Genomic DNA, 24,720 nt, shown 5'->3' with positions numbered 1-24,720 from the left:
GGAGATGTTCCAACTTAAATTTAAAAGTAATCACATCAGGTTCAGCTTGTTGAGAAATGTTTCCTGAATCTGAAATTTCTCCCTCAGACAAAACCTCCCTGGCCCCCTCAGACTGGTGTAGGGGCCCTTCAGAAACCATATCATCAGCGTTCTCATGCTCTACAGAATTTTCTAAAACAGAGCAGTCGCGCTTTCGCTGATAAGTGGGCATATTGGCTAAAATGTTTTTGATAGAATTATCCATTACAGCCGTTAAATGTTGCATAGTAAGGAGTATTGGCGCACTAGATGTACTAGGGGCCTCCTGTATGGGCAAGACTGGTGTAGACGAAGGAGGGGATGATGCAGTACCATGCTTACTCCCCTCACTTGAGGAATCATCTTGGGCATCATTTTTACTAAATTTTTTTATGACATAAAATACATATAGTTAAATGAGAAGGAACCTTGGTTTCCCCACAGTCAGAACACAATCTATCTGGTAGTTCAGACATGTTAAACAGGCATAAACTTGATAACAAAGCACAAAAAACGTTTTAAAATAAAACCGTTACTGTCACTTTAAATTTTAAACTAAACACACTTTATTACTGCAATTGCGAAAAAGTATGAAGGAATTGTTCAAAATTCACCAAAATTTCACCACAGTGTCTTAAAGCCTTAAAAGTATTGCACACCAAATTTGGAAGCTTTAACCCTTAAAATAACGGAACCGGAGCCGTTTTTATATTTAACCCCTTTACAGTCCCTGGAATCTGCTTTGCTGAGACCCAACCAAGCCCAAAGGGGAATACGATACCAAATGATGCCTTCAGAAAGACTTTTCTATGTATCAGAGCTCCACACACATGCAGCTGCATGCCATGCTGTCCTCAAAAACAAGTGCGCCATACCGGCGCGAAAATGAGGCTCTGACTATGATTAGGGAAAGCCCCTAAAGAATAAGGTGTCTAAAACAGTGCCTGCCGATATAATCATATCAAAATACCCAGAATAAATGATTCCTCAAGGCTAAATATGTGTTAATAATGAATCGATTTAGCCCAGAAAAAGTCTACAGTCTTAATAAGCCCTTGTGAAGCCCTTATTTACTATCTTAATAAACATGGCTTACCGGATCCCATAGGGAAAATGACAGCTTCCAGCATTACATCGTCTTGTTAGAATGTGTCATACCTCAAGCAGTAAGAGACTGCACACTGTTCCCCCAACTGAAGTTAATTGCTCTCAACAGTCCTGTGTGGAACAGCCATGGATTTTAGTTACGGTGCTAAAATCATTTTCCTCATACAAACAGAAATCTTCATCTCTTTTCTGTTTCTGAGTAAATAGTACATACCAGCACTATTTTAAAATAACAAACTCTTGATTGAATAATAAAAACTACAGTTAAACACTAAAAAACTCTAAGCCATCTCCGTGGAGATGTTGCCTGTACAACGGCAAAGAGAATGACTGGGGTAGGCGGAGCCTAGGAGGGATCATGTGACCAGCTTTGCTGGGCTCTTTGCCATTTCCTGTTGGGGAAGAGAATATCCCACAAGTAAGGATGACGCCGTGGACCGGACACACCTATGTTGGAGAAATACTTTGTCCATTTAACTCAGAAAACTAGTTTAATGCACAGCTAATAATGTGGGTTACTAGTAAATATCTAAAACAGTAGAATATGTTATGAACACTAAATGATTTTAGGGGGTTGCTCTATATACAAACTTCAGAAACGATGCAAAGATAAACAGTAGCCGGTAAACTCACAGCTAATTCTCCTCTCTGCCTTCCGTTGTGTCTCTGCAGGAATTCCACCCCCTTCCTCCCTCCCGGTTCAGCAGTGTTAGATGTTCCTCCGGTGTCAGGATAAGATAGTTAAATGCCGTGGTAACCGGGAGGGGGGGAAGGGGGGTGGAATTCCTGCAGAAATACAACAGAAGGCAGACGATGCAGAGATACAGAGAAACAGTTAAACTCACAGCTTATTCTCCTCTCTGCCTTCCGTTGTGTCTCACTCTCTGCAGGAATTCCACCCCCCTCCCGGTTCAGCAGTGTTAGAGCCTTGGTGAAGTCAGTAAATGTTTGCAAACAAAATGTCACACGATTGGCTGCATTGTGCTCATGTCAGCTCAGCTGCTGACAACAAAGAATAAAAATGTTTAGATATTTAAAAAAAAAACATGCAACAGCCTGTACATTGCTATAAAGTAATAACACGGCTCACAGATAGATCTTCCGGAAATTGACATGTATTAGCTGCTCCAGCATGGGGGCTGGCTGTAAGGACAATAGGGAGAGAGGAGAAAAGTCTTGCTTTGTAGCTAGTGTGTCCTACGAACGTATTCTCAGGTAATGACACTTTATCATCAGTTTTAGAAGCTTTAGCAGCAAAATTGCTAATACATGCCAATTGCAAACTTTATCTTCTTTGAATTCTTTATTTAAATAAGCTATATTTTTTTGAGTGTATAATGTCCCTTTAAAGGGACAGTCAAGTCTAAAAAAAACTTTCATGATTCAAATAGGACTACTTTTACCAATTTTGCTTTGTTCTCTTGGTATTCTTAGTTAAAAGCTAAACCTAGGAGGTTCATATGCTAATTTCTTCGACCTTGAAGGCCGCCTTTGCATTTGACAGTTTTTCACCACTAGAGGACGTTAGTTCATGTGTTTCATATAGATAACATTGAGCTCATGCACGTGAAGCTACAGAGGAGTGAGCACTGATTGGCTAAAATGTAAGTCTGTCAAAAGAACTGAAATAAGGGGGCAGTCTGCATAAGCTTAGATACAAGGTAATGACAGAGGTAAAACGTGTATTATTATAACTGTTGGTTATGCAAAACTGGGAAATTGGTAATTAATGGATTATCTATCTTTTAAAACAACAACATTTCTGGTGTTGACTGTCCCCTTAAAGATATTTTTTAATTAATAATAAAACAAAAAACGTTTTACAAAAATGCTTTATTTTTGCCACGTTTATTGACATCTATGGTGAGGATTACACTATGGAGGCTGTATATCATATGATCTGGCAGATATCTTGTTTTACGAGGAAATTTCAAAAAACTATTTTCTCTGCAACCGCTTGTGTTAGGTAGAACTGTGAAACTTGCTGTATAACCTTATATTGTGACCTAGATACACAGTTGTTCATGTTGAAGGAATTGGTCACAAGCTGTGGCAGCCATATTGGTTTACACAAAAAAATTCAAAAATGTGTTTTCTTTGCAACTGCTCATGTTAAAGCTGTGAAATTTGCTGTATAACCATAAATTGTGACCTAGAGTTACATCTGTTCATGTTGAAAGTATTGGTCATATGGTGTGGCAGCCATTTTGAAAAATGCAAACATTTTGAAAATGTGTTTTCTTTCAAACTGCTTATGTTACAGCTGTAAAACTTGCTGTATAGCTGTACATTGCGACTTAGCTGCTTGTATGCCATTGCAAAGGCGATGCGCTTGGCCACATCTATTGCTGCTTGCAGCTATATTTATCTCTGTTGCTGGTTGCATTTATTCTGTCACCATATCATCACTGCACTGTTAAATCATCACCGATTGTTGAATATTGATACTCAGACTAATATAGTTATATTAGATCATACACTGATATGTGATCAGGTTGTTACCATGACTACCATTTGGTGGGGGGTTTGCTTGTTTGTAGCTATATTTTCTTTTGAATTTGTATACACTGTCCCTGAAACATCACTTTTCACAGTAAAAATTGTTTGGAAAAGACCAGAGTGTGCAAGCTTTGTTACATACATAAGGGTTAGAAGAAAACTATCAAAGGATCTACAATAAGAGAAACATTGAAAAACCAGGTGGAGGCTGCAGGACCAAATCCTAGCAACACTTATGGCAGGCTAGTGATAAACTCCAGCAGCAGAATTACTGCTCCATTCCATCCCTCTGCACCATCGCTGGTTCTGTGAGGGATAAAGTGGGCCTTACGACAATATGAGCACCCCTCTCAACGTAAATCTTTAACACCTTAAGTTTGGCATTACTCCTGTGAAAGCAAGAACAAGACTAAGATGGTCAGGGAAGTTAAAGTGATTAAAAGATCTTGGTGTATTGGGTGTTTTGCCTGCCTTCTAATGAAACAGAGTTTATTCCCAAAAGTCATGTATCGTGGCCTCTCACCACCTTATGAAAGAAAGAATGTTTTCATGCTCCTGTACTGTAAAGATTTCTGCTTACTAGCACAGATCTTACTACTATGCATAGGCTCTTCTAGTGCACATTGACCCTGCTGTCCAAAAGTTTCTTGTTCTATCACTTTAATATCACTAGATTGAACCCCAGAAATGGCCAATAATGGTACCTCGGTTGATGTTTTCATTAGAGTACTTTGAATAAGAAGGTCCAAGAATGGCCTGGAATATGGTTTAGATTTGACGATAAGAGGTTTATCATTCTTTTTCAATTATTACATCTTTTGAAAATTCTATGCATTAACTTAAAAAAAAATGAAAAAAAAATTTCATTTCTTAAAATATGGTACAAGAAATTATGGAAGTTAGAAGTCCACAACATAGGGCTAACACAAAGTTATGCATGCTATTTGGTTCTAAACTAGTACCTTACTTTAATAGGGTCACAAGGGTAATAAAATGTAAATGGTACCCCCGGAAATAATTCACCAATCACCTTCAAGGTAACAAAACCTCCCTTCTACAGAGGAATCCAACATCACACAGTTGAATTAGTATATTGGAAATCTGCATCATAAGAACCCATTACATATCCTTCTTCTGTATATCACTGAATAAGTAAGGTTTTGCATAACAAAACATGGTAATTGTCATTTTTCATATTATATGAACAGTTAAAGTACCAGGTTCTATTGGTTAATGGAGACATAATAAACTTGAAGGGACAGGAAATACCACAATTTCCATTTTTTTTTTTTTTTTAAAAAAAACAGAATTTATGCTTACCTGATAAATTACTTTCTCTTGTGATGTATCGAGTCCACTGATTCATCTTTTACTTGTGGGATATTCTCCTTCCCAACAGGAAGTGGCAAAGAGAGCACACAGCAGAGCTGTCCATATAGCTCCCCCTCTAGCTCCACCCCCCAGTCATTCGACCAAAGGTTAGGAAGAAAAAGGAGAAACCATAGGGTGCAGTGGTGACTGTAGTTTAAACAAAAACACTACCTGACTTAATAGCCAGGGCGGGCCGTGGACTCGATACATCACAAGAGAAAGTAATTTATCAGGTAAGCATAAATTTTGTTTTCTCTTATAAGATGTATCGAGTCCACGGATTCATCCTTTACTTGTGGGATACCAATACCAAAGCTTTAGGACACGGATGAAGGGAGGGAACAAGACAGGTACCTTAAAACGGAAGGAACCACTGCTTGTAAAACCTTTCTCCTAAAAATAGCCTCCGAAGAAGCAAAAGTATCGAATTTGTAAAATTTGGAAAAAGTCCCATGTGGAAGCCACTGCTCTGGTAGAATGAGCAGTAATTGTTTCAGGAGGCTGCTGGCCAGCAGTCTCATAGGCCAAACGGATGATGCTTTTCAGCCAAAAGGAAAGAGAGGTAGCGGTCGCCTTCTGACCTCTCCTCTTACCAGAATAGATAACAAACAATGAAGTTGTTTGTCTGAAATCCTTAGTTGCTTCTAAATAGAACTTTAAAGCACGAACCAGATCAAGATTGTGTAACAGACGTTCCTTCTTCGAAGAAGGATTAGGACACAGAGAAGGAACAACAATTTCCTGGTTAATATTCTTATTAGACACAACCTTAGGAAGAAAACCGGGTTTGGTACGCAAAACATAATTTATGCTTACCTGATAAATTTATTTCTCTTGTAGTGTATCCAATCCACGGATCATCCATTACTTGTGGGATATTCTCCTTCCCAACAGGAAGTTGCAAGAGGATCACCCACAGCAGAGCTGCTATATAGCTCCTCCCCTCACTGCCATATCCAGTCATTCGACCGAAACAAGCCGAGAAAGGAGAAACTATAGGGTGCAGTGGTGACTGTAGTTTAATTAAAATTTAGACCTGCCTAATAGGACAGGGCGGGCCGTGGACTGGATACACTACAAGAGAACTACATTTATCAGGTAAGCATAAATTATGTTTTCTCTTGTTAAGTGTATCCAGTCCACGGATCATCCATTACTTGTGGGATACCAATACCAAAGCTAAAGTACATGGATGATGGGAGGGACAAGGCAGGAACTTAAACGGAAGGAACCACTGCCTGTAGAACCTTTCTCCCAAAAACAGCCTCCGAAAGCAAAAGTGTCAAATTTGTAAAATTTTGAAAAGGTGTGAAACGAAGACCAAGTCGCAGCCTTGCAAATCTGTTCAACAGAGGCCTCATTTTTAAAGGCCCAGGTGGAAGCCACAGCTCTAGTAGAATGAGCTGTAATCCTTTCAGGGGGCTGCTGTCCAGCAGTCTCATAGGCTAAGCGTATTATACTCCGAAGCCAAAAGGAGAGAGAGGTTGCCGAAGCTTTTTGACCTCTCCTCTGTCCAGAGTAAACGACAAACAGGGCAGATGTTTGACGAAAATCTTTAGTAGCCTGTAAGTAAAACTTCAAGGCACGTACTACGTCCACATTATGCAAAAGACGTTCCTTCTTTGAAGAAGGATTAGGACACAATGATGGAACAACAATCTCTTGATTGATATTCCTGTTAGAAACCACCTTAGGTAAAAACCCAGGTTTGGTACGCAGAACTACCTTGTCTGAATGAAAAATCAGATAAAGGAGAATCACATTGTAAGGCAGATAACTCAGAGACTCTTCGAGCCGAGGAAATAGCCATCAAAAACAGAACTTTCCAAGATAAAAGTTTAATATCAATGGAATGAAGGGGTTCAAACGGAACTCCCTGAAGAACTTTAAGAACCAAGTTTAAGCTCCACGGGGGAGCAACAGTTTTAAACACAGGCTTAATCCTAACCAAAGCCTGACAAAATGCCTGGACGTCTGGAATCTCTGCCAGACGCTTGTGCAAAAAGAATAGACAGAGCAGAGATCTGTCCCTTTAAAGAACTAGCTGATAAGCCTTTGTCCAAACCCACTTGGAGAAAGGACAATATCCTAGGAATCCTAACCTTACTCCATGAGTAACTCTTGGATTCACACCAATAAAGATATTTACGCCATATTTTATGGTAGATTTTCCTGGTGACAGGCTTTCGTGCCTGTGGTAAGGTATCAATGACTGACTCGGAGAAGCCACGCCTTGATAGAATTAAGCGTTCAATCTCCATGCAGTCAGTCTCAGAGAAATTAGATTTGGATGATTGAAAGGACCTTGTATTAGAAGGTCCTGCCTCAGAGGCAGAGTCCATGGTGGAAGAGATGACATGTCCACTAGGTCTGCATACCAGGTCCTGCGTGGCCACGCAGGCGCTATCAGAATCACTGATGCTCTCTCCTGTTTTATTTTGGCAATCAGTCGAGGGAGCAGAGTAAACGGTGGAAACACAAAAGCCAGGTTGAAGAACCAAGGAGCTGCTAGAGCATCTATCAGCGTCGCTCCCGGGTCCCTGGACCTGGATCCGTAACAAGGAAGATTGGCATTCTGGCGAGACGCCATGAGATCCAGTTCTGGTTTGCCCCAACGATGGACCAGTTGAGCAAACACCTCCGGATGGAGTTCCCACTCCCCCGGATGAAAAGTCTGACGACTTAGAAAATCCGCCTCCCAGTTCTCTAGGCCTGGGATGTGGATTGCTGACAGGTGGCAAGAGTGAGACTCTGCCCAGCGAATTATCTTTGAGACTTCTAACATCGCTAGGGAACTCCTGGTTCCCCCTTGATGGTTGATGTAAGCCTCAGTCGTGATGTTGTCCGACTGAAATCTGATGGACCTCAGGGTTGCTAACTGAGGCCAAGCTAGAAGAGCATTGAATATTGCTCTTAACTCCAGAATATTTATTGGGAGGAGTTTCTCCTCCTGAGTCCACGATCCCTGAGCCTTCAGGGAGTTCCAGACTGCACCCCAACCTAGAAGGCTGGCATCTGTTGTTACAATTGTCCAATCTGGCTTGCGAAAGGACATACCCTTGGACAGACGGACCCGAGATAGCCACCAGAGAAGAGAATCTCTGGTCTCTTGATCCAGATTTAGTAGAGGGGACAAATCTGAGTAATCCCCATTCCACTGACTTAGCATGCATAATTCCAGCGGTCTGAGATGCAGGCGCGCAAATGGCACTATGTCCATTGCCGCTACCATTAAGCCGATTACTTCCATGCACTGAGCCACTGACGGGCGTGGAATGAAGGACACAGCAAGCATTTAGAAGTTTTGATAACCTGGACTCCGTCAGGTAAATTTTCATCTCTACAGAATCTATAAGAGTCCCTAGGAAGGAAACTCTTGTGAGTGGGGATAGAGAACTCTTTTCCACGTTCACTTTCCACCCATGCGACCTCAGAAATGCCAGAACTATCTCTGTATGAGACTTGGCTATTTGAAAGCTTGACGCCTGAATCAGGATGTCGTCTAGATAAGGAGCCACCGCTATGCCTCGCGGTCTTAGAACCGCCAGAAGTGAGCCCAGAACCTTTGTAAAAATTCTCAGGGCTGTGGCCAACCCGAAGGGAAGAGCTACAAATTGGTAATGCCTGTCTAGAAAGGCAAACCTTAGGAACCGATGATGATCTTTGTGAATCGGTATGTGAAGGTAGGCATCCTTTAAGTCCACTGTGGTCATGTACTGACCCTCTTGGATCATGGGTAGGATGGTCCGAATAGTTTCCATTTTGAATGATGGAACTCTGAGGAATTTGTTTAAGATCTTTAGATCCAAGATTGGTCTGAAGGTTCCCTCTTTCTTGGGAACCACAAACAGATTTGAATAAAACCCCTGTCCTTGTTCCGTCCGCGGAACTGGATGGATCACTCCCATTACTAGGAGGTCTTGCACACAGCTTAGGAATGCCTCTTTCTTTATCTGGTTTGCTGATAACCTTGAAAGATGAAATCTCCCTTGTGGAGGAGAAGCTTTGAAGTCCAGAAGATATCCTTGAGATATGATCTCCAACGCCCAGGGATCCTGAACATCTCTTGCCACGCCTGGGCGAAGAGAGAAAGTCTGCCCCCCACTAGATCCGTTTCCGGATAGGGGGCCGTTCCTTCATGCTGTCTTGGGGGCAGCAGCAGGCTTTCTGGCCTGCTTGCCCTTGTTCCAGGACTGGTTAGGTTTCCAGGCCTGTCTGGAATGAGCAACAGTTCCCTCTTGTTTTGTATCAGAGGAAGTAGATGCTGCTCCTGCCTTGAAATTTTGAAAGGCACAAAAATTAGACTGTTTGGCCTTTGATTTGGCCCTGTCCTGAGGAAGGGTATGACCCTTGCCTCCAGTAATGTCAGCAATAATTTCCTTCAAGCCAGGCCCGAATAAGGTTTGCCCCTTGAAAGGAATGTTGAGTAATTTAGACTTTGAAGTCACGTCAGCTGACCAGGATTTAAGCCATAGCGCCCTACGCGCCTGGATGACGAATCCGGAATTCTTAGCCGTTAGTTTAGTCAAATGAACAATGGCATCAGAAACAAATGAGTTAGCTAGCTTAAGCGTTCTAAGCTTGTCAATAATTTCATTCAATGGAGCTGTATGGATGGCCTCTTCCAGGGCCTCAAACCAGAATGCCGCTGCAGCAGTGACAGGCGCAATCCATGCAAGGGGCTATAAAATAAAACCTTGTTGAATAAACATTTTCTTAAGGTAACCCTCCAATTTTTAATCCATTGGATCTGAAAAAGCACAATTGTCCTCAACCGGGATAGCGGTACGCTTTGCTAAAGTAGAAACTGCTCCCTCCACCTTAGGGACCGTCTGCCATAAGTCCCGTGTAGTGGTGTCTATTGGAAACATTTTTCTAAATATAGGAGGTGGGGAAAAGGGCACACCGGGTCTATCCCACTCCTTGCTAATAATTTCTGTAAGCCTTTTAGGTATAGGAAAAAACAGAATTTATGTTTACCTGATAAATTACTTTCTCCAACGGTGTGTCCGGTCCACGGCGTCATCCTTACTTGTGGGATATTCTCTTCCCCAACAGGAAATGGCAAAGAGCCCAGCAAAGCTGGTCACATGATCCCTCCTAGGCTCCGCCAACCCCAGTCATTCGACCGACGTAAAGGAGGAATATTTGCATAGGAGAAACCATATGATACCGTGGTGACTGTAGTTAAAGAAAATAAATTATCAGACCTCATTAAAAAACCAGGGCGGGCCGTGGACCGGACACACCGTTGGAGAAAGTAATTTATCAGGTAAACATAAATTCTGTTTTCTCCAACATAGGTGTGTCCGGTCCACGGCGTCATCCTTACTTGTGGGAACCAATACCAAAGCTTTAGGACACGGATGAAGGGAGGGAGCAAATCAGGTCACCTAAATGGAAGGCACCACGGCTTGCAAAACCTTTCTCCCAAAAATAGCCTCAGAAGAAGCAAAAGTATCAAACTTGTAAAATTTGGTAAAAGTGTGCAGTGAAGACCAAGTCGCTGCCCTACATATCTGATCAACAGAAGCCTCGTTCTTGAAGGCCCATGTGGAAGCCACAGCCCTAGTGGAATGAGCTGTGATTCTTTCAGGAGGCTGCCGTCCGGCAGTCTCATAAGCCAATCTGATGATGCTTTTAATCCAAAAAGAGAGAGAGGTAGAAGTTGCTTTTTGACCTCTCCTTTTACCAGAATAAACAACAAACAAGGAAGATGTTTGTCTAAAATCCTTTGTAGCATCTAAATAGAATTTTAGAGCGCGAACAACATCCAAATTGTGCAACAAACGTTCCTTCTTTGAAACTGGATTCGGACACAAAGAAGGCACGACTATCTCCTGGTTAATGTTTTTGTTAGAAACAACTTTCGGAAGAAAACCAGGTTTAGTACGTAAAACCACCTTATCTGCATGGAACACCAGATAAGGAGGAGAACACTGCAGAGCAGATAATTCTGAAACTCTTCTAGCAGAAGAAATTGCAACCAAAAACAAAACTTTCCAAGATAATAACTTAATATCAACGGAATGTAAGGGTTCAAACGGAACCCCCTGAAGAACTGAAAGAACTAAGTTGAGACTCCAAGGAGGAGTCAAAGGTTTGTAAACAGGCTTGATTCTAACCAGAGCCTGAACAAAGGCTTGAACATCTGGCACAGCTGCCAGCTTTTTGTGAAGTAACACAGACAAGGCAGAAATCTGTCCCTTCAAGGAACTTGCAGATAATCCTTTCTCCAAACCCTCTTGAAGAAAGGATAGAATCTTAGGAATCTTTACCTTGTCCCAAGGGAATCCTTTAGATTCACACCAACAGATATATTTTTTCCATATTTTGTGGTAAATTTTTCTAGTTACAGGCTTTCTGGCCTGAACAAGAGTATCAATAACAGAATCTGAGAACCCTCGTTTTGATAAGATCAAGCGTTCAATCTCCAAGCAGTCAGCTGGAGTGAGACCAGATTCGGATGTTCGAACGGACCTTGAACAAGAAGGTCTCGTCTCAAAGGTAGCTTCCATGGTGGAGCCGATGACATATTCACCAGATCTGCATACCAAGTCCTGCGTGGCCACGCAGGAGCTATCAAGATCACCGACGCCCTCTCCTGATTGATCCTGGCTACCAGCCTGGGGATGAGAGGAAACGGCGGGAATACATAAGCTAGTTTGAAGGTCCAAGGTGCTACTAGTGCATCTACTAGAGTCGCCTTGGGATCCCTGGATCTGGACCCGTAGCAAGGAACCTTGAAGTTCTGACGAGAGGCCATCAGATCCATGTCTGGAATGCCCCACAGTTGAGTAATTTGGGCAAAGATTTCCGGATGGAGTTCCCACTCCCCCGGATGTAATGTCTGACGACTCAGAAAATCCGCTTCCCAATTTTCCACTCCTGGGATGTGGATTGCAGACAGGTGGCAGGAGTGAGTCTCCGCCCATTGAATGATTTTGGTCACTTCTTCCATCGCCAGGGAACTCCTTGTTCCCCCCTGATGGTTGATGTACGCAACAGTCGTCATGTTGTCTGATTGAAACCGTATGAACTTGGCCTTTGCTAGCTGAGGCCAAGCCTTGAGAGCATTGAATATCGCTCTCAGTTCCAGAATATTTATCGGTAGAAGAGATTCTTCCCGAGACCAAAGACCCTGAGCTTTCAGGGGTCCCCAGACCGCGCCCCAGCCCATCAGACTGGCGTCGGTCGTGACAATGACCCACTCTGGTCTGCGGAAGGTCATCCCTTGTGACAGGTTGTCCAGGGACAGCCACCAACGGAGTGAGTCTCTGGTCCTCTGATTTACTTGTATCGTCGGAGACAAGTCTGTATAGTCCCCATTCCACTGACTGAGCATGCACAGTTGTAATGGTCTTAGATGAATGCGCGCAAAAGGAACTATGTCCATTGCCGCTACAATCAAACCTATTACTTCCATGCACTGCGCTATGGAAGGAAGAGGAACGGAATGAAGTGTTTGACAAGAGTTTAGAAGTTTTGTTTTTCTGGCCTCTGTCAGAAAAATCCTCATTTCTAAGGAGTCTATTATTGTTCCCAAGAAGGGAACCCTTGTTGACGGAGATAGAGAACTCTTTTCTACGTTCACTTTCCATCCGTGAGATCTGAGAAAGGCCAGGACTATGTCCGTGTGAGCCTTTGCTTGAGGAAGGGACGACGCTTGAATCAGAATGTCGTCCAAGTAAGGTACTACTGCAATGCCCCTTGGTCTTAGTACCGCTAGAAGGGACCCTAGTACCTTTGTGAAAATCCTTGGAGCAGTGGCTAATCCGAAAGGAAGTGCCACGAACTGGTAATGCTTGTCCAGGAATGCGAACCTTAGGAACCGATGATGTTCCTTGTGGATAGGAATATGTAGATACGCATCTTTTAAATCCACCGTGGTCATGAATTGACCTTCCTGGATGGAAGGAAGAATTGTTCGAATGGTTTCCATTTTGAACGATGGAACCTTGAGAAACTTGTTTAGGATCTTGAGATCTAAGATTGGTCTGAACGTTCCCTCTTTTTTGGGAACTACGAACAGATTGGAGTAGAACCCCATCCCTTGTTCTCCTAATGGAACAGGATGAATCACTCCCATTTTTAACAGGTCTTCTACACAATGTAAGAATGCCTGTCTCTTTATGTGGTCTGAAGACAATTGAGACCTGTGGAACCTCCCCCTTGGGGGAAGCCCCTTGAATTCCAGAAGATAACCTTGGGAGACTATTTCTAGTGCCCAATATCCAGAACATCTCTTGCCCAAGCCTGAGCGAAGAGAGAGAGTCTGCCCCCCACCAGATCCGGTCCCGGATCGGGGGCCAACATTTCATGCTGTCTTGGTAGCAGTGGCAGGTTTCTTGGCCTGCTTTCCCTTGTTCCAGCCTTGCATTGGTCTCCAGGCTGGCTTGGCTTGAGAAGTATTACCCTCTTGCTTAGAGGACGTAGCACTTGGGGCTGGTCCGTTTCTACGAAAGGGACGAAAATTAGGTTTATTTTTGGCCTTGAAAGACCTATCCTGAGGAAGGGCGTGGCCCTTACCCCCAGTGATATCAGAGATAATCTCTTTCAAGTCAGGGCCAAACAGCGTTTTCCCCTTGAAAGGAATGTTAAGTAATTTGTTCTTGGAAGACGCATCCGCTGACCAAGATTTCAACCAAAGCGCTCTGCGCGCCACAATAGCAAACCCAGAATTTTTCGCCGCTAACCTAGCCAATTGCAAAGTGGCGTCTAGGGTGAAAGAATTAGCCAATTTGAGAGCACGGATTCTGTCCATAATCTCCTCATAAGGAGGAGAATCACTATCGATCGCCTTTTCTAGCTCATCGAACCAGAAACACGCGGCTGTAGTGACAGGGACAATGCATGAAATTGGTTGTAGAAGGTAACCTTGCTGAACAAACATCTTTTTAAGCAAACCTTCTAATTTTTTATCCATAGGATCTTTGAAAGCACAACTATCTTCTATGGGTATAGTGGTGCGTTTGTTTAAAGTAGAAACCGCCCCCTCGACCTTGGGGACTGTCTGCCATAAGTCCTTTCTGGGGTCGACCATAGGAAACAATTTTTTAAATATGGGGGGAGGGACGAAAGGTATACCGGGCCTTTCCCATTCTTTATTTACAATGTCCGCCACCCGCTTGGGTATAGGAAAAGCTTCTGGGGGCCCCGGGACCTCTAGGAACTTGTCCATTTTACATAGTTTCTCTGGGATGATCAAATTCTCACAATCATCCAGAGTGGATAACACCTCCTTAAGCAGAGCGCGGAGATGTTCCAACTTAAACTTAAATGTAATCACATCGGGTTCAGCTTGTTGAGAAATTTTCCCTGAATCTGAAATTTCTCCCTCAGACAAAACCTCCCTGGCCCCCTCAGACTGGTGTAGGGGCCTATCAGAACCATTATCATCAGCGTCCTCATGCTCTTCAGTATCTAAAACAGAGCAGTCGCGCTTACGCTGATAAGTGGGCATTTTGGCTAAAATGTTTTTGATAGAATTATCCATTACAGCCGTTAATTGTTGCATAGTAAGGAGTATTGGCGCGCTAGATGTACTAGGGGCCTCCTGAGTGGGCAAGACTGGTGTAGACGAAGGAGGGGATGATGCAGTACCATGCTTACTCCCCTCACTTGAGGAATCATCTTGGGCATCATTTTCTGTGTCACATAAATCACATCTATTTAAATGAGAAGGAACCTTGGCTTCCCCACATTCAGAACACAGTCTATCTGGTAGTTCAGACATGTTAAACAGGCAGAAACTTGATAACAAAGTACAAAAAACGTTTTAAAATAAAACCGTTACTGTCACTTTAAATTTTAAACTGAACACACTTTATTACTGCAATTGCGAAAAAGTATGAAGGAATTGTTCAAAATTCACCAAAATTTCACCACAGTGTCTTAAAGCCTTAAAAGTATTGCACACCAAATTTGGAAGCTTTAACCCTTAAAATAACGGAACCGGAGCCGTTTTTATCTTTAACCCCTTTACAGTCCCTGGTATCTGCTTTGCTGAGACCCAACCAAGCCCAAAGGGGAATACGATACCAAATGACGCCTTCAGAAAGTCTTTTCTAAGTATCAGAGCTCCTCACACATGCGACTGCATGTCATGCTTCTCAAAAACAAGTGCGCAATACCGGCGCGAAAATGAGGCTCTGCCTATGATTAGGGAAAGCCCCTAGAGAATAAGGTGTCCAAAACAGTGCCTGCCGATATTATTTTACAAAATACCCAGATTAAAATGATTCCTCAAGACTAAATATGTTTATATATGAATCGATTTAGCCCAGAAAATGTCTACAGTCTTAACAAGCCCTTGTGAAGCCCTTATTTACTGTCTGTAATAAAAATGGCTTACCGGATCCCATAGGGAAAATGACAGCTTCCAGCATTACATCGTCTTGTTAGAATGCGTCATACCTCAAGCAGCAAAAGTCTGCTCACTGTTCCCCCAACTGAAGTTAATTCCTCTCAACAGTCCTGTGTGGAACAGCCATCGATTTTAGTAACGGTTGCTAAAATCATTTTCCTCTTACAAACAGAAATCTTCATCTCTTTTCTGTTTCAGAGTAAATAGTACATACCAGCACTATTTTAAAATAACAAACTCTTGATTGAATAATAAAAACTACAGTTAAACACTAAAAAACTCTAAGCCATCTCCGTGGAGATGTTGCCTGTACAACGGCAAAGAGAATGACTGGGGTAGGCGGAGCCTAGGAGGGATCATGTGACCAGCTTTGCTGGGCTCTTTGCCATTTCCTGTTGGGGAAGAGAATATCCCACAAGTAAGGATGACGCCGTGGACCGGACACACCTATGTTGGAGAAACATCAGTACACACCGGCACCGCATAGTATCTATCCAGCCTACACAATTTCTCTGGAATTGCAACTGTGTTACAGTCATTCAGAGCAGCTAATACCTCCCCAAGCAATACACTGAGGTTCTCAAGCTTAAATTTAAAATTATAAATCTCTGAATCAGGTTTCCCCGAGTCAGAGATGTCACCCACAGATTGAAGCTCTCCGTCCTGATGTTCTGCATACTGTGACGCAGTATCAGACATGGCTCTTACAGCATCTGCGCGCTCTGTATCTCTCCTAACCCCAGAGCTATCGCGCTTGCCTCTTAATTCAGGCAATCTAGATAATACCTCTGACAGGGTATTATTCATGATTGCAGCCATGTCCTGCAAGGTAATCGCTAATTGGCGCCATACTAGCGTGCGTCCCCTGAGCGGGAGGCGAAGGGTCTGACACGTGGGGAGAGTTAGTCGGCATAACTTCCCCCTCGACAGAACCCTCTGGTGATAATTCTTTTATAAAGACTGATCTTTACTGTTTAAGGTGAAATCAATACATTTAGTACACATTCTCCTATGGGGCTCCACCATGGCTTTCAAACATAATGAACAAGTAGGTTCCTCTGTGTCAGACATGTTTAAGCAGACTAGCAAGCTTGGAAAACACTTTAAAACAAGTTTACAAGCAATATAAAAAACGTTACTGCGCCTTTAAGAAACACAAATTTTGTCCAAATTTGAAATAACAGTGAAAAAAGGCAGTTACACTAACGAAATTTTTACAGTGTATGTAATAAGTTAGCAGATCATTGCACCCACTTACAAATGGATGATTAACCCCTTAATACCAAAAACGGAATAACAAATGACAAAAACGTTTTTCAAACAGTCACAATAACTGCCACAGCTCTACTGTGGCTTTTTACCTCCCTCAATACGACTTTTGAAGCCTTTTGATCCCTTCAGAGAAGTCCTGGATCATGCAGGAAGAAGCTGGATGTCTGTGTCTGTAATTTTTGCTGCGCAAAAAAGCGCTAAAATAGGCCCCTCCCACTCATATTACAACAGTGGAAAGCATCAGGGAACTGTTTCTAGGCAAAATTCAAGCCAGCCATGTGGAAAAAACTAGGCCCCAATAAGTTTTATCACCAAACATATATAAAAAACGATTAAACATGCCAGCAAACGTTTTAAATTACACTTTTATGAGAGTATGTATCTCTATTAATAAGCCTGATACCAGTCGCTATCACTTCATTTAAGGCTTTACTTACATTACTTCGGTATCAGCAGCATTTTCTAGCAAATTCCATCCCTAGAAAAATATTAACTGCACATACCTTATTGCAGGAAAACCTGCACGCCATTCCCCCTCTGAAGTTACCTCACTCCTCAGAATATGTGAGAACAGCAAAGGATCTTAGTTACTTCTGCTAAGATCATAGAAAACGCAGGCAGATTCTACTTCTAAATACTGCCTGAGATAAACAGCACACTCCGGTACCATTTAAAAATAACAAACTTTTGATTGAAGAAATAAACTAAGTATAAAAAACCACAGTCCTCTTATGACCTCCATCTTTGTTGAGAGTTGCAAGAGAATAACTGGGTATGGCAGTGAGGGGAGGAGCTATATAGCAGCTCTGCTGTGGGTGATCCTCTTGCAACTTCCTGTTGGGAAGGAGAATATCCCACAAGTAATGGATGATCCGTGGACTGGATACACTTAAGAGAAAACTACCTTATCTGCATGGAAAACCAGGTAAAGTGAATCACACTTTAAAGCAGATAACTCTGAAACTCTTCGAGCAGAAGAGATAGCTACCAAAAACAAAACTTTCCAAGATAAAAGCTTAATATCTATGGAATGTAAAGGTTCAAACGGAACCCCTTGCAGAACTGAAAGAACTAGATTCAGACTCCATGGCGGAGCCACAGATCTATAAACAGGCTTGATTCTGACTAAAGCCTGACTAAACGCTTGAACGTCTGGTACCTCTGCCAGACGTTTGTGTAAAAGAATAGACAAAGCAGATATCTGTCCTTTTAAGGAACTAGCTGAAAATCCTTTTTTCAATCCTTCTTGGAGAAAGGACAATATCCTGGGAATCCTAATCTTACTCCATGAGTAACCCTTTGATTCGCACCAAAAAATATATTTTCGCCAAATCTTATGGTAGATTTTCCTAGTGACAGGCTTTCTAGCCTGAATCAGGGTATCAATAACCGACTCAGAGAAACCACGCTTTGATAGAACTAGGCGTTCAATCTCCAAGCAGTCAGACGCAGAGAAAATAGATTTGGCCCCTTTCTGCTAGAGAGTAAATAGTACACACCGGTACCATTTAAAATAAACTCTTGCTTGTAGAAAATAAAAACTACAATTCTAACACCACATTCACTTTACCCTTCCGATTGCTTAGAGCCGGCAAAGAGAATGACTGGGGGGTGGAGCTAGAGGGGGAGTTATATGGACAGCTCTGCTGTGTGCTCTCTTTGCCACTTCCTGTTGGGAAGGAGAATATCCCACAAGTAAAAGATGAATCCGTGGACTCGATACATCCTACAAGAGAAACCTATCAAGTCATCACAACAAACTAAATAGAAAAAGGTTCTGCATTTTGAAAACAGACATTCAGTATTACCTATACCTATATCAATCTTAATTCTTTGCAGAAAGAGCATTTTATTTTTCTACAAAGATTATTTTTCTTTGCAGACATTGCTGTCTTGTAATTACAACCTGGAATCCCTTTACAGTGGTATGAATCCATTAACCATGACTACATTGTCATTAGACTTCCTGTTACCCATTAAAAGGATATAAATAAAAGTTGGAATAGAGACAAAATATAACTCCAGACAGCATGGCTATGTAACAAATTTTGCTTATTTTTGAAAATTTTAAAATACTTGCCAGCAATTTTAAAAAAAAAATGTTTATGCAAATTATTTTTACTTAATTAGCCCTTTTAGGATATGCATATATATCAACATGTTTCAAGGCAAGTTAATGTTAAAGTCATTAACAATAACAATTCATATATATACTATTAAGAACAAAAAAGAAATTCAATTTTAGGATAGTTTTATGTGCAAACCTGATTCTGTTGGAGTGGAGGTTGGGACTGTCCATCAGGAGCCTGGCCCTGGCTTTCATTCCCTCCAACTGGAGAGCCACGGGTCGTGGCTGTCATACTCGACACAGGGCAGATCTTTGCAATTTTGTCTGTTTAGGTAGTGGTCGTAAGAGAAGAAATTATAGTCCCCTTAAATAAGATGACAAGCCAGCATATGTCTGCCTTCCAAAGCTCCACCTCAAGCACAAAGCCTTTTGCAGAGACCATTGCATAACCTGCAAAAACAGAAGGAGCGCGATTTATTTTTCATACTTACAATAAGCAGTGTCATCTATACCATAAGAATATAAAATTAAAGCGATACAATAATTTGATATACATACATGGTACAATATAAATATCAAACTATTTATATAACCATTAAGCGTGTTCTATTAGGCTTTATATGAATAAAGTAGGTTATTTGAATTCTCTTGTATTGCATTCATACAGTCTGAGTTGACAAAACACCACATTTTGCCTCTTAAAAACAAAGCTGATCTTTAAAAAATAAAAACTGAAGAGGAAGCAACGAGTTTTCAATTTTACTAATCTCCTCACCAGTACTGCAACCTAATTCTAGTAGAGAAGACAGATTATGGTTCTGATCAAAATGAAATAATATTTTTTGGGAAATAATCCAAAATGTTAAGTTTTACCTGGCCAGTTACAATTATTTTGTACTTAAAAGGATAGGAAAGTCAAAGTAAACTTGCATGATTCAGATAGAGCATGTAATGTTAAGACAATTTTACATTCACTTTTATTTTCAAATGTGCTTCATTCTCTTGGTATACTTTGTTGAAGAAAAAACAATAAACATATGATACACTAAAGGGAGCTAGTTGCTGATTGGTGCCTGCACACATTTGTCCCATCTGACTGGTTGTTTAAAAAGGAAATTTATGCTTACCTGATAAATTTATTTATTTATTGACACGGTGAGTCCACAGATCATCTAATTACTATTGGGAATATTACTCCTGCCCAGCAGGAGGCGGCAAAGAGCACCACAGCAAAGCTGTTAAATATCACCTCCCTTCCCTCCCACCACAGTCATTCGACCGAAGTAAAGGAGAGAAAGGAAGCAACAAGGTGCAGAGGTGTCTGAAGTTTATAACAAACCAACAACCTGTCTTTAGAACAGGGCGGGCCGTGGACTCATCGTGTCAAGAAATAAATACATTTATCCATCAGGTAAACATAAATATCCTTATCTTTCTAATGACACGATGAGTCCACGGATCATCTAATTACTATTGGGAATCAATACCCAAGCTAGAGTACACAGATGATACGGGAGGGATAAGACAGGGAACCTAAACGGAAGGCACCACTGCTTGAAGAACCTTTCGCCCCAAAAGAGGCCTCAGCAGAGGCAAAAGTGTAAAAATTGTAGAATTTTGAAAAAGTTTAAAGAGAGGACCAAGTTGCAGCCTTGCAAATCTGATCTACAGAAGCTTCATTTTTGAACGCCCATGAGGAAGAAACAGCCCTCATGGAATGAGCCATAAACCTTGCTGGGGGTTGCTGTCCAGCATTTTCATAGGCAAAACGTATGATACTCTTCAGCCAAAAAGAAAGAAGTAGCCGCAGCTTTCTGTCCCTTACGTTTTCCTGAAAAACCATAAACAAGGCAGAAGGTAAAATTTTAGAACACGTACCACATCTAAATTGTGCAGAAGCCGAAGGATTAGGACACAATGAAGGAACAACAATCTCCCGATTAATGTTTCGGTCAGAAACTACTTTAGGAAGAAAACCTAACTTTGTACGTAAAACTACCTTATCGGAATGAAAGATAAGGTAAGGTGACTCATACTGTAATACTGAGAGCTCTGACACTCTATAAGCAGATGAAATAGCCATGAGAAACAAAACATTCCAAGATAACTTAATATCTAAGGAATGCTTGGGCTCAAACGGAGCCCCTTGAAGAACCTTAAGAACTAAATTAAGACTCCAGGGAGAAGTAACTGGTTTGAACACAGGCCTGATTATGACCAAAGCCTGAAAAAACTACTGCACATCTGGAATGTCTGCCAGACGTTTATGTAACAAAATAGACAAGGCAGATATTTGACCCTTTAGGGAACTAGCTGATAATCCTTTCTCCAAACCTTCTTGGAGATATGACAGAATTCTAGGAATCCTAACCCTGCTCCAGGAGTAGCCCTTGGATTCACACCAATATAGGTCCTTATGCATATCTTGTGGTAAATCGTTCTAGTCACAGGCTTACAAGCCTGAATCATGGTTTCAATGACCGAATCTGAAAATCCCCGCTTGGCTAAAATTAATCGTTCAATCTCCACGCAGTCAGCTTCAGAGAAACTAGATTTGGATAAAGGAAGGGCCCTTGAAGAAGAAGGTCCTTCCTCAACAGACAGTCTCCAAGGTGGAAGAGATGACATGTCCACCAGATCTGCATACCAAATCCTGCGAGGCCAAGTCGGTGGAATGAGGATCACCGACAAACTCTCTTGCTTGATTCGAGCAATGACTCGAGGAAGAAGAGCAAATGGAGGAAATAGGTATGCACGACTGAAATTCCAAGGTACCACCAGGACATCTATCAATACCGCCTGAGGGTCCCTTGACCTCGATCCGCACCTCGGAAGCTTGGCATTCTGTCACAATGCCATGAGATGCAATTCCGGCTGACCCCATTTGAGAATAAGGCTGGAAAACACTTCCGGATGGAGTTCCCACTAACCCCGGGTGAAAGTTCTGTCTGCTCAGGAAGTCCGCCTCCCAGTTGTCCACCCCTGGGATGTGGATCGCCGACAGCAATTGTGGGTCTCCACCCACCGAATTATCATGGTTACCTCTGTCATGGCTAAGGAATCCTGCGTTCCTCCCCGATGATTGATGTAAGCCACTGAAGTTATGTTGTCCTAATGGAACCTGATAAACTGGGCCGAGGCTAACTGGGGCCAGGCCAGAAGAGCATTGAAGATCGCTCTCAGCTCCAGAATGTTTATAGGCAGAACAGACACTGACTGAGTCCAAACTCCCTGAGCCTTTAGGGAGCCCCAGACTGCTCCCCATCCTAAAAGTCTGGCGTCTTGTCACAATCACCCAGGAAGGTCTGCAAAAGCAGGTTCCCTGGGAAAGATGAACCTGAGACAACTACCATTGAAGAGAATCCCTTGTCTCCTGCTCCAGTAGTATTCGTTGAGACAAATCAGCATAATCTCCGTTCCATTGACTGAGCATCTTTAACTGCAGAGGTCTGAGGTGGAAACGAGCAAACGGGATGATGTCCATTGCCGCCACCATAAGCCCGATTACCTCCATGCACTGAGCCACTGATGGCCGAGGAGCAGACTGAAGCACTAGGCAAGAATTATGCTGAGCATATCCCTGACCGGCTCTGAACATAACAAGGAAGCTTGGCGTTCTGTCGAGACACCATCAGATCCAGTTCTGATTTGCCCCATAGTTGAATCAGCTGGGCAAATACCTCCGGATGGAGCTCCCACTCCCCCGGATGAAAAGTCTGCCGACTTAGAAAATCCGCCTTCCAGTTCTCTACTCCTGGGATATAGATAGCTGAGAGATGGCAAGAGTGAACCTCTAACCATAGAATTATCTTTGAAACCTCCAACATTGCCAGGGGGCTTCTTGTTCCCCCCTGATGGTTGATATAGGCTACAGTCGTGATATTGTCCGACAAATCTGATGAACCTGACCGCAACTAGTTGAGGCCAAGCCTGAAGAGCATTGAATATCGCTCTTAGTTCCAGAATGTTTATCGGAAGGAGGGCTTCCTCCCGAGTCCACGAACCCTGAGCCTTCAGGGAGTTCCAGACTGCGCCCCAGCCCAGAAGGCTGGCAATCTGTCGTCACTATAGTCCACTCTGGCCTGTGGAAACTCATTCCCCTGGACAGATGGACCCGAGATAACCACCAGAGAAGAGAATGCCTGGTCTCTTGATCCAGATTTAGCAGAGGGGACAAATCTGTGTAGTCCCCATTCCACTGATTGAGCATGCAAAGTTGCAGTGGTCTGAGATGTAGGCGGGCAAACGGAACTATGTCCATTGCCGCTACCATTAGGCCAATTACTTCCATACACTGAGCCACTGACGGCCGAGAAGTGGAATGAAGAGCACGGCAGAAAGTTAGAAGCTTTGATAACCTGACCTCTGTCAGAAAAAAATTCATTTCTACTGAATCTATCAGTGTTCCTAGGAAGGAAACTCTTGTGAGAGGGGAGAGAGCACTCTTTTCTTCGTTCACCTTCCACCCGTGAGACCTCAGAAAGGCCAGAACAATGTCCGTAGGGGACTTGGCGATTTGAAAAGTCGATGCCTATATCAGAATGTCGTCTAGGTAAGGAGCCACCGCTATGCCTCGTGGCCTTAGAACGGCCAGTAGGGACCCTAGAACCTTCATAAAGATTCTTGGTGCCGTGGCTAGCCCGAAGGGAAGAGCCACAAACTGGTAATGCCTGTCTAGGAAGGCGAACCTGAGGAACTGATGATGATCTCTGTGAATCGGAATGTGGAGATAAGCATAGTAGTCATAAATTGACCCTCCTGGATCATAGGGAGGATGGTTCGGATAGTCTCCATCTTGAAGGATAAGACCCTGAAAAATTTGTTTAGGATCTTGAGATCCAAGATTGGTCTGAAAGTTCCCTCTTTTTTGGGAACTATAAACAGATTTGAATAGAAGCCCTGCCCCTGATCCTCCCTTGGAACCAGGTGGATCACTCCCATAACCAGTAGGTCTTGAACACAACGTAAGAATGCCTCTCTATCTGGTTTACAGATAATTGTGAGAGATGAAATCTCCCCTTTGGAGATGAAGTTTTGAAGTCCAGAAGATATCCCTGGGAAACAATCTCTAATGCCCAGAGATCCTGGACGTCTCTTGCCCAAGACTGGGCGAAGAGAGAAAGTCTGCCCCCTACTAGATCCGGTCCCGGATCGGGGGCTACTCCTTCATGCTGTCTTAGAGGCGGCAGCAGGTTTTTTGGCCTGCTTCCCCTTGTTCCAAGCCTGGTTAGGTCTCCAGACTGGTTTGGACTGGGCGAAATTTCCCTCTTGTTTTGCATTAGAGGAAGCTGAAGCTGCGCCACTCTTGAAGTTCCGAAAGGAACAAAAATTATTCTGTTTGGTCCTTAATTTATTGGACCTATCCTGAGGAAGGGCATGTCATTTTCCTCCAGTAATATCAGAAATGATCTACTTCAGGCCCGGCCCGAATAGGGTCTGTCCTTTGACGGGGATGTTAAGAAGCTTAGACTTTGAAGTAACGTCTGCTGACCAGGACTTAAGCCATAGCGCCCTGAATTCTTAGCCGTTAGTTTGGTTAGATGAAAAACGGCGTCAGAAATAAAGGAATTGGCTAACTTGAGAGCTTTAATCCTGTCTAAAATATCATCTAACGGGGTCTCCATCTGTAGAGCCTCCTCAAGAGACTCGAAACAAAAAGCCGCTGCAGCAGTAACTGGGGCAATGCATGCAAGAGGCTGGAGAATAAAACCTTGATGGATAAAAATTTTCTTAAGGAGACCCTCCAATTTTTTATCCATAGGATCTAAGAAAGCACAACTGTCCTCGACGGGGATAGTTGTACGCTTAGCTAAGGTAGAGACTGCTCCCTCCACCTTAGGGACCGTCTGCCACGAGTCCCGTATGGCAGCATCTATGGGAAACATCTTTTTAAAAGCAGGAGGGGGAGAGAACGGTACACCTAGTCTATCCCATTCCTTAGTAATAATTTCCGAAAACCTCTTAGGGACTGGAAAAACAGTGTAAACTGGCACTGCAAAGTATTTGTCCATTTTACACA

At 42.7% G+C, this 24,720-nt stretch overlaps 1 protein-coding gene across 1 annotated transcript in view; it reads right to left on the bottom strand.

Annotated features, from left to right (window-relative positions):
- The window catches only part of USP9X (ubiquitin specific peptidase 9 X-linked), a gene marked incomplete in the record, with an annotated part of 1,177,890 nt that overhangs the window by 954,146 nt on the left and 199,024 nt on the right, over positions 1 to 24,720 (bottom strand). Inside the window, 1 exon segment of the mRNA XM_053706481.1 lies at positions 18,898 to 19,151. Coding sequence (XP_053562456.1) covers positions 18,898 to 18,993 — 96 coding nt within the window.

Source organism: Bombina bombina, chromosome 3 (genome assembly GCF_027579735.1).
Source record: "Bombina bombina isolate aBomBom1 chromosome 3, aBomBom1.pri, whole genome shotgun sequence".
NCBI lineage: Eukaryota > Metazoa > Chordata > Amphibia > Anura > Bombinatoridae > Bombina > Bombina bombina.
The sequence above is the reverse complement of the archived record's forward strand: the minus strand, read 5'-3'. Positions and strand labels throughout refer to the sequence as shown.